The following is an 11,392-nucleotide window of genomic DNA, read 5'->3' as shown; positions in this document are numbered from 1 at the left end:
GTTTGTTTCTGAAACATTTTAAACTCAATATTGCCTGAGCTTTGTCAGCTTTTTATTTCCTCCTGTTGCTTACCCATCTCATTTCCAAACTTTCCCAATTTTGATGTTGTTGTTCTTTCTTAGCTTCTCTGATTTCTTAAATTCTTCCAGCATTTTGCAATATGTGACTCTTTTCCTCTGCTTTGTAAAGGTTTCTGGGATACCTTCATTTTCTGTTGGCATGTTAAACAGATTGTTATCCTGTTTTCCTAGAGCATATTATAAGATGTGGTCATGTTTAAGTGACATGAATTTTCCTATACTTCTCATGTATTTTCGAATAGTCCTATGCAGGAGGTGAGCTGAAGTGAGCCAGGGCAGTTTCTCAGTTATGTGGTTCTAGGGTTCTTTCTTCTGTAGTTACTAAACAGTTTATGTAATATGGATTTCTGTGTACATATTAAGTACTTTCCGACTTCTGTCTCATTTGGTCCCATCAGTGTCTGAACCTTCTCTCCTTTACCCGCCATGACCTTCTCTTGTCAATGTGTGTTCTATACCCAATAGTTTCGCTCAGTGACAGCCTGCGTGCTCTCACTGGCTACTTCTGAGAACCTGGAAGACCAGGCTGCCCTTGCATCCTCATACCTTTCTGCAGACTCCTTTTACTAGCTGCCGAGTGACTGCTGGAGAGCCCTCTCCCAATTTTGATTGTGGATTTTGGATCCACCAGCTGAGTCTGCCATCACTACTGCAGACTCCTTCTTTGGGGCTGAGTACATGCTGGCAAATTCTGGGTTCTCTGGCACTTAGGACCATCACAAGTCCCCCTTACTTTTCCTCTGCTTGCTCCTCCAAACTGTTGTTCCCATGTGATCATGTTGCTATTGACGGTTTTAGTCCAAACTGCTCAGATTCTTGATTCACAGGGATACTCTATCACCTAGTGAAGATGGTGGCACTGTATTTTTCTTTTGCTATAGCACAGGTCCATGGGGTTTGGGGGAGATTTAAAAACTACTCGCTGCTGCCGCCACTGTGCCTCCCATAATTGATTTTTTGTTTTAAAATGATTTGTATCTTTCCATTTACATTATAATGCCCAGGATAGGGCAGACTGTGCTTTAATAACAAATAACTAAACACAAACATTAATTTCTTGTTCATGTAATAGTCCAATAGTCAGCAGGATCTCCTGGTACCTTTCCAGGCAGTGACTCACATGCCCTGGCTGCTTCCATTTGCAAACTGTTTGTAGCCAAATAGGAAGACAGGAGAGTGTACAATCATGATCACTGATTATGATGGCAGTGAGTTTTACTGCTAGGTCTGGAAGTCACATATATCACTTGTCCCTGCATCTCACTGGCCAGAACTCAGTTACAGGCCTCAAACTAACTATAAGGGAGGCTTGGAAACAGGGCAAACTGAGACTCTTTGTCACAACTTTGTACAGTTGCCCAAGCAACTTTGGGAAAGAAGGAAGACTATAAAACACAAAAGACAGTGCCTGTCTCTTCATATATCTATAAAGGAATTAAAGATGTAATCTGATCAAAGAACATGTCACCATCATTTTTAAATATAGTTTTAATACCATTAATACAGTATTTTAAATTTAAAAAAAATTATCAAATTGTTTTCAAGTCTGCAAAAAACCATGTTTCCACAGTCTTCAATTGCTGACAAACTTGGGGGAGAGTAAGGCAGCATATAATTATATATAATAAATGTCTCCATTTATAAAGGTTCCAGTTAAATATATCTTTTGGAATTATAAAGAATTAAACTACACCATTAATATAAGGAGGAAGAAAACGGTGGTTTGGCATCATTCATAAACGTAAATGTGTTCACAGACATTCTCAATATGCAATATACATACGTCAGGAAAAATCTAGCCTTAAGACAATGATTTTTATTATCTTCAGTCTACCATGTTTGACACTATAAAAATACTCGCTGAAAAAATTAACACAATATTTAAATAAGTAGTAAATTCATGAACATTTACAAAATATAACCAATGTGCTCTGACTTGTAATCACATCTTAAATAAGTCAACTTTACTTTTCTGGCCTGGTTAGGCCATTTAAAAATATATTTCCACACTATTTTAATTTTAAGATATAAAGCAGTAGCAATTTACTAAGTTTTCCATTATAAAAACTAATATAGCAATTCTCAAAATACTAAAAAACAAAACCTGTTTGATGAAAGCAGTACCCACCTCGTAATGACTTAGTTCTTTTAGAACAACACATTTTCAAAGGCACATTTCAATTCCTAGTATTTATCTAAAGATAGTAGCTTGAGTTTTGAATTTCCAGTTTTCCGTCATCTCCATATGAAGATGACGCAGGGTCGGGGAGGCAGGGAGACGCAGGCTTCTAAAGATTGCCACCTGGACAGCGGTGTTCTCACTTGTCACAGCCACCAAGACCAAGAGGAAGATGTGACGGGAGGGGGAACGGCAGACCTGTCTTACATTCTAATGTGACCTTTAGGAAATACTTTTTACACAGAAATACTTAATTAAAAAAAAAATCACAAGACAAAAAGCTGAAAAAAACAAAAGGCCAGACCACAAACTGCCCAATTTAGTTCAAATGGGGATGTTATTTGCCGGAGCCTGAAGAACGAGAATAAACTTCTGCTTTCTTGGAATGACATCTGCAGATTGGGCTCACCGCAATTTAAATCACTTTGCAAGTTAAAAGTGCTACAAATTCCCAGGATGTCAGACATACTGATGTTCAAAATCAAATATAAATGATTTTATGGTTCTCTCTGTCATGTCCCCTTCAACTAGGGCTGATATTCTAAAGCTGACTGTAATTATAATAACATTGATAATTTCAAGTACCTTAAAATACTACTATTTTTAAGAGTTTATGTCCTAGGATTCCAAAATGCAATCCAATCTGATATTGAGGCATGTTTTACTTTTCAGTGAAGTTTAACACTAATTGAAGTAATAAATTGAACAAGATTAGTACTCTAGAGTACTAATTGATTAAGTAATTGATACCATGCAAGAAACAAAAGGAAATTTTTAATGCCGTTTTGGAATTTCACAATACTGAGGAGCTTCCTTAATTTTATATAATTCTCTTCAAGTCTCAGTTGAGTATTACCATTTTTTTAAAAAGGGGATATCTTTAGATTTTATATCTCACTATAACAAAATAATTGATCAAAAATATTCTGAAGTACAAAAAAGAAATGGTCATCCAGATATAATTTTCTGGTCCTGAACAATGGTCACTTTAGGGGCACTTATTCAAGTTGTAAAACAGCAGCTTTTTAAAAATTAAGGCAACACTGCTTTATTCTTACCTGTTTTTCTATTTAACTACTCTGTTAGAGTTCATAAGAGCAGTCTCACCTTCAAAGGCCTTTTATAATGTTAGAAGAGTTAAAGGGAACATTCTTCTTAACTTTTAAAAAGTATGTAAAAAGTTATTGTATTCAAAGTCAAGAAATACCTTATTTTTCTATTTGGAATTCTAAAGTAATTACAGTCATTTCAGAATGTGTAAACCATGAAATTACCTTTTAAACTAACATCAACAATATAAAATACAATTTTTCTACAAAAATACAATGTAAGAGATACACTTCTTCCCTGAAATAGAAATTTAATATTTGGACAAAAAAAACTGTAAACTTTTGATTACATTCGAAACATAACCTTTTAAAGACTTATATTATTTGAGGTTTTGGCAACTGGAGCTCAACAGAAGATTTAAATTATCGTTGTAAAGCAAATAAATTCTACACTCTAACCACACAATAATGCCACTTTGTTTCTCTTACTCTTACATCTGCTACCAGGAGGAAAAAAATGGCTTCCTGCAATGGACAGTCTGGGTGAAAGAATTATTGAGGTGGACAATCCGACCTTGAGTTCCACCTCGACTTTGTTCCACAATCACACAAGGCATCTGTACCAGCTGGACAGGACTCTTCCCATCTCTCAAAGCCTGAGTAAGGTTTAAGATCTGTGAAGAGAGATTTTCACCAAGTCAAAAAATGATAAAAACTTTCAGTTCACTGACATTACCTAATCATTTATTCATAATTAGTTTTTATTGCATCCGTTTATGCCCAATAGAGATTGCAATGAGGAGTAACTGCTATAAATATATATCATATGGATGTATTTTATACAAATGCACAAAATTAAATAACTTTGCCAATTGGTAACTTTAAAATATTCTAGAATGCACCTGTTTCCAGGAGAAGTGAAATCAGAGATTGAATAAAGTGAATGGTTCCATATACTCCACTTGACATAGAACCTAAACAAATAACTGGTCTAAGTAGTCTGGTTTTAACTAATTAATTACTTGCCTTAATCTACTCATCCACTGATAAATTATTACAAGCCGACTGCATGCTGGGCTCTGTTCTAAGTGGGGATACAACACTAAAGAAACAAACCAAATCCCTGCCTTCATGGAGCTTCTGTTTTAGCAGGGGGAGGAGTCAATACACATCATGAATACGTAAATTATACCACATGTCAGCAGGTAAAGGTGGCATGAAAAAGCATGTCGCAGAGCCAGTAGGCAAGTGGGTTAGAGAATTTGGGAAGGCAGCCATTTAAAATAAAGTTTTACTTCAGACTCACAGACACAGAGAACAAACTGATGATTGCCAGATTGCCAGATTGTCGGGAGGCGGAGAAGGGGATGTTGTGGGGACTGGGTGAAAAAGGCGAAGGGATTAAGAAGTATAAATTGGTAGTTACAAAACAGTCAGAGATGTGAAGTACAGCATAGGGAATGTAGTCAAAATATTGTAATAGCTACTATGTATAGTGCCAGGTGGTATAAAACTTATGGGGGGATCACTTCATAAATTATATATATGTCTAACCATTATGCTATACACTTGAAACTAATACAAAATAATATTAAATGTCAGCTCTAATTGAAAAATAAAAAAAATTAAAATAGAGCTTACTCTTAAATAGAAAATATAAAACTAGAAAAAGTAAAATATATCACATTCCAGGTTAACACATATTCTTCAGATTGCTACTTGAGTACATAAATAAGGTTATGAAACTTAGCTTACATAGCTTACAGCCTATTCTACTCCATTCAGATAACAAAATTCCCTTTATTGTGTATTTTAGAAATAAGGGTGTCTCCTTCAGGTATTTGGAAATATCTAATATATGGATGATATGCATTTCTTGGTTCTTGTAAAGACTAATAGTGATAAGCATAAAAGTTTCAACACAAAGCCATAATTATATATAAACTTCATAATACTTTAAATGGTATAAACTAGATGGTTTAGATCCTAGAAGATTTAAAGTATTTAACACATCAGGGAATTATTTCTAGCAACAGTAGTTATTCATTGCATTTATGTTTTAGAATCCTTTTTAAGTTTTTCCGTTAAAATCTTCTAGGGTGGCTGTATTTGAATAACAAGACAAGAACCTACAAAATTAACACTTATAAGCACCGTTCTTACCAAAATTAAATGTGGGCACTGGCATGGCTAAGGAATGAAATGTTCTGCTTAGTTTCCTCCACTAGTTTTAAAAATTCTGTTCTAAAAATGTTAGTCTACACACACTAACTTAAGTAACATGTAATATTTCCCTGACTCTAAAAACAACACATAATTGTTGTACGGATTCTGGAAAACACAACGGTATGAAGAAAGTGAAAGTCATTCTACAAGATTAACAATTTTCAAATATACTAATAGCAAAAATTATTCAATCCTAAGACTATCTTAACTATTGATACTTCTTTGGGAGTTAAGAAGACACTTGATTATCTTTTTTTTTTTTTTGACACTTGATTATCTTGCATTTATTTGCTAAGGAAATATTTACTCCCCAACACACCGTGTTGGGGAGAAGACTCCTTCCTCTCTACAAAAAAAAAAAAAATATGCAAGCCCTAAAAGTACTCACATTCTAGAAACAACAGCCATATGAACAAATAACAGCAATATTGCGAAAAATGCGTTAACAACAGTGAACCTATGCCTTGACTTTAAAATCTGTTCCCTCCCCTACATACCATCATTTTTTCATTTCTCAAAAATAAGCAAATTTATTATTGTTTTTTTTCCTCATGAGAACTGAACAGAACCCAGTAGAGTTACAGTCAACCTGTAGCTCTCATGTGTTATTGTATGTTTAAATCAGAGATTTTTAGAAACAGAGTAAATATTGCAGGCAAGGATAAACACTTTAGAATTTTCCATCTATGCTACATTTGATAACTTGGCAGGGATGTGAGAGTTATCTCAGGGGCAGATGGTAGAAACTCTCAGATTTCCTTCCTTATTCACTGGTCCTCAAATTTTAGTGGGCATAAGAATTACCATTTAATCTCCATAAAGCCACATATATTCTACTTTATGATTGATTTAACCTAGTCTTTACTAATGTGCCCAATATGCTGATTTTAATATCAAATTTCTGAGTAAAATGTGACACCAGGATATCCCCAGAGTGCTGCAGAAATCAGCTCCCTGGGTGGCAAGGAGGGGCCTGGGAAGTCAGAGCTGGAGCTTGAAGGAAATCTCTTCTCCAGAGGAAGAGGAAGAGGCACCGGGGAGAGAGCAGCACAGCACGTCCGAGGGCACCACCGGGAAATGAAAATGGGAGTGAAGAGCACTTAAGAGTGCCCAGGCTTAGGGGAAGCTGCAAATGACAAGAGATAAAGGCAGGTGGGCTGCCTGGAGGCAGGCTGAGAAGGGTTTTGTTGACTGTGCTCAAAGTCAGGACTTAAGCTTGTGCCCAATGATGAATCATAGGAGTGTTATGACTGGATTTTTGCTTTGAGTGATTGTTCTTGTCTGATGTGGAAGAGAGACAGGAAATAAGATAAGGGCACTACTTAGAAGATCGTTAAATCCAAAGAAGAGATGATAAAGGCCTAGGCAGAAGCAATGCCTAACTGTTGCAGATGTGCTGGGCTAAGACAGACTCCCTTGTTTTACAGATGTTACTTAACCCCTTTGAGCCAAGTTTCTTCCGTAAAAAATGCAGACAACTATGGAGAGCTATTATGAGGATAAAGGATAACCAACATAAAAATATCTAGTGAAGGGTCAAGTACTCAGGAAGTACAGAAGTGCTAGGTTCATTTTCTTTAACAATTATTATGGAATCTGCAAATGAGATTCTGGTTTACAAATCACTGAATTCACTGTGTATTCATAAAGCAGTTTTATTTATTATTTCTGCCATTTTTTTTCAGATCATGTATAAAATATATTTCACATTGCCCATAAATATTTTCTGAGGTCTAGTGTGTTCCAAATAGGCACAGGGAGAAAGGGAAATGAATGATCTTACTGAACCTCATCATGACCTACTGCTATTTGATGTAAAATTCAAAACATGGTTTATCTTTAACTTTCATAAACATTACTAGTCCTGATTTTAAAAGAAATGCCTTTATCTTAGTTCCTTGTTCCATTCCACACCTTTATGTAAAGAATTAGAGCATGTCACTGATTATGTGTGTAAAACTAAAGACTTACTATAAACTAGGACAAAAGACTGTTGTGCAAAGCACAAACCATGAAGTTCATTGGCAAAACTGTAGTGGAGAGGGTTCAAGGGATAATTATAAATGATGGAAGAGAAAACAGTAGTATTTTGCCTCAGTGAAGAAACTAACTGAAATAATGATTTTGCTGTTTGGAACACAGGTGACTGTTATTTTTGTTTATTAAGCCTCTGTTTCATAAGCACTGAATATAAAACACTACCTTATTTTTCACACAAGATTTTTTAAAAAACAGTTAAAACTAGGGACCCACATAATCATGTACATGGTCAGAGTAGCTTATTCTTTCTGGCTATCAAAAAGGTCAAAACCAAATTTAAAAAATAATCAAATCAAATCATGTAAAAAAGGTATCATTTTATTTTTTTTCTTTCCCCAGATCTTGATCCTGTTATTTTTCTATGTGATTACACACATTTGTATAATACTTTAATTCCTCTGTGAATGAGACAGGATATGAATAAACACACTTGAAATAGCAGAAAGACACTAGTACACATTGTAGCAGACCTTGGCGCTGGAATGTCTCCGTATCTTTTCAGATAAGCATTTTTTAATTTAAATTTCAATTCCTCATGTGCTAACTAAAGCTTACAAAATTATTCACAGCTTTTATTTAAAAAAAAAATATATTCCTAAAGATATATATTTAGGTATAAGAGAATTCTAGAAGATGGAGCATATTGATAAGTTAACTACTTTCAAGCAAAAAGGTTAAATTAGGGCATAATTATCTATGCCTGAAAATTTAGCTCAGTATCGTTTGGGATGGTAATACTCTGCAACATAATTACCATCACTGATCATCCAAGCCCTTCATTCATGACTGAATTAAGGAAAACATATCCCCAAGGGGCTCTAGACTCCAGATCCACTGAGTGAACCTGCACCCCTCACTGTCCACACCAACCTGTGGTGGTTTTTACTCTTTGTTGGGATAGGGATCCCTTTTGCTGAAATATAAATCCTACCACTTCTTCCCATGCCCAAAAGACACATATAAACAGGATTTAGTGCACAATTTCAGGGAGTTCATAGAAAAAACTTAGGATAAGGAAGCCTCTCCAAAAATGACAATCTCATCATAACGCTTTTTAATGCTAAGTCTCTAACTGTTCCAATCCCTTCCATGTGGAATCTATACTTTCTGGCACTTAAGGCCCTATGCTACTGCTCCAGCCAGTTCGCTTACTATTTACAACTTATGACTCCAGCAAAGCACTGTATAAATGCAACAGAGCACAGAGATGTACCAGCTCAGGAGTCCCCAACCCCGGGGCCGTGGACTGGGACCAGTCTGGTCAGTGGCCTGTTGGAACTGGGCCTCACAGCAGGAGGTGAGCAGTGGACAAGAGAGCAAAGCTTCATCTTCTTTGCAGCCACTCCCCAGCTCCACCTCAGATCATCGAGCATAGATTCTCATAGGAGCACCAATCCCTGGTGCCAAAAAGGTTGGGGACCGCTGCAAATAACTGTCCTCCTTCCCTGCGCCCTGGCGTCCTCATCAGAGTAAGAGCTCCATGAGAAGAAGAACTGGGTTTTGCTCACTGCTTAACCTCAATGACTAGAACAATTTCTGCCACTTGTTCTGACAATAAACATTTGGTGAATAAATGATTATCTAATTTAATTATATTTATTTGTTAAAGTTATGTAATATAACAATCAGTGCAAAAACTAGACTCGCCTTCTTTGCCACAGGTAGGCAGCAAACAGCTACTTTAAATTGAATGTATATTTTAGGAAGAAAAAGTTAATTAGTAAGTCACTAAAAGACAATGTTTATAGTATAATTTATTTTTGTTTCCAGTCTTCATTTTGGAACCTAAATAATATTAAAAGAGTAGAAGAACCAGATGTCCTCTGCAGGTCTACACCAGCAGACCTACCACCTTCTATCTCTAATTAAAGGAGGTAAGAAGGGGTGACAGTACTGAGTTACAATTAGTGCTTTTACGCCACAATCAGTACTCAGCCTTGGTGACCTGGCTATTTACTGACTGCTTTAGCAAAGGCCAAACACATTCTATGAGGCAAATAATCAACAAGCAACAGAACTCCATAATGAAACATCTAAGCAAGTGGATATAGTATACTCAGGAAAACAGTTACCAAAGTAAGGACAAAGAATTCACAGTAGGAAGAAAATGGGTAACTAAACAAAATACAAGGTCGATGATACCTAATTTATAAGACAATAAGGAAAGATACTACTGAAATCATCTTCATTTCGAACCACCTAAGCTATTTTGTTTCGGCATAAAGACAGTATCCAGAGTTGCATCTTTGGGTCACAATGGAGAGAAATGGTGACGAGTATTTCAAAGAGAGATATTTTCTTAACAAGAGTATAAAAAGGTGACCTACCTGACCCCTCATCACAGACATCTGACTTTCAAAAATGGCTCTATTAAATCTTTTATCAATCTATCGCAGAAAGGGAAAAAACATCATTATAATTCCAAAAATCAAGATCTTTGAAAGAAATATTTGAAAATAAATTAATTATTCAACTTAGCATACAAGGTCATTAGAAAGCTTTCCTAATTAATAAAATAACATGAAAGAGTATCTTTACTTGAGGTATTTTTGTACACCCTTAGAATGACAAGAGTAGTTTATTTACATTCCAACTTGTTCCAGAAAGGATTTAAAGTGACACTCCAGCCAACACATTTAGGCTTTTTGGAGAGAAGTAAATGATAGTGGGTCACCAAACATTTATTATAATTTTTAAAGTCATTTTTTAAGCATTCAGCTTTTGAAGAAAACAAATTCTCAAGTTTTAAGTCTCACTTCAAAGAATACTCATAGTAACTTCACAAATTTATGCTCATGTAGACTAAAACTGCTAATTCCTTTGTTATGTCTAGTTTTACTGCAAAAAGTGACACCAGAAGCAGTAAACTACGAATTATCTCTATTAAGAAAAATGTCTTCTTTTTTAAGACTAATTTCATTTTCTACAATAATTAAAATTAAAAATTGATTTACCTTAAAAAGTTCATGAAGATCTTCACATAAATCTTGCACGAAGTTCATGTCAGAAATATATGGTAGAATCAAGTTCTTTGTTTCTTCAGAAAAAGGAACTTTTGCTTGAGGAAGCCAAGCCCAGTGAAATGGATCTATTAGAAAAAAATATTCTTCTAATCAGTATTTTGACCCACATTTGTCCTCGTTCTTTTCCTACAATTCCTAGGTCCTCAAAAAAACAAAGAAATGGACAAGAGAAAGAAGTTATCAAAAAACAATTATCCTTTGTCATCTAAATTATTCAGATTTCAAGTTTGGATGCTCAACTCAGATGGCAAAACACAATGAGGTATTACCTGAACTACTTAGGTTTCTAAGTTTTAAAGAGTAAGAGTTTTGATAATGAGTCTATTTCAAACAGTCCTATATAATAATAAATATCTGAATCTTTGGTCCTGAGTTTGGAAATTAAGAAGTACTTATAATTTGTTCACAGCCCCAGATCAAATACTGTGGCCAAGGTCTCCCTGCCCTTCCAGCCACAAGTCATCAGAAATTGTCCACTCTTGTGTATGTGTGTGTGTGTGTGTGTGTGTGTGTGTGTGTGTGTCCTAAAATTCTACATCATTAGTAGGTAAATAGATGAATGGCTTTGAGGGATAAAAGATCCATCACTGTGGGCTAACTCTAGTTCTCTCCCAACAGCACCATTAAATCTACACAGTGTCAGGACTAGAAAGATTTGTAAAGTAGTGGAATTTTCTGAAGAAGGTGCATATTCAGCTTCCTGAACCAAAATATATGGCTTATGGCAATACGATCACCCACAGAACCACTGTGGGTACACATCCAGTGAGAACTTCCAGCTTTAATGGCTCCTA

The 11,392-nt window shown here is 35.5% G+C and overlaps 1 protein-coding gene across 1 annotated transcript in view; it reads right to left on the bottom strand.

Moving 5' to 3' along the window:
* Nucleotides 1–1,551: 1,551 nt before the first annotated feature.
* PI4K2B (phosphatidylinositol 4-kinase type 2 beta) overlaps nucleotides 1,552–11,392 on the bottom strand; it is a 20,227-nt gene continuing 10,386 nt past the window's right edge. Inside the window, exons 7-9 of the mRNA XM_011365321.2 lie at nucleotides 10,530–10,663; nucleotides 9,903–9,962; nucleotides 1,552–3,983 (exon numbers count right to left, since the gene is read on the bottom strand). Of these exons, the coding sequence (XP_011363623.1) occupies nucleotides 3,810–3,983; nucleotides 9,903–9,962; nucleotides 10,530–10,663 (368 nt within the window). The 3' untranslated portion in view covers nucleotides 1,552–3,809. The remainder of the gene's footprint in view (nucleotides 3,984–9,902; nucleotides 9,963–10,529; nucleotides 10,664–11,392) is intronic.

Source organism: Pteropus vampyrus, unplaced genomic scaffold, assembly GCF_000151845.1.
Source record: "Pteropus vampyrus isolate Shadow unplaced genomic scaffold, Pvam_2.0 Scaffold5, whole genome shotgun sequence".
Taxonomy (NCBI): Eukaryota; Metazoa; Chordata; class Mammalia; order Chiroptera; family Pteropodidae; genus Pteropus; species Pteropus vampyrus.
Note: the sequence above shows the minus strand (reverse complement) of the source record. Positions and strands in the feature narration are given on the sequence as shown.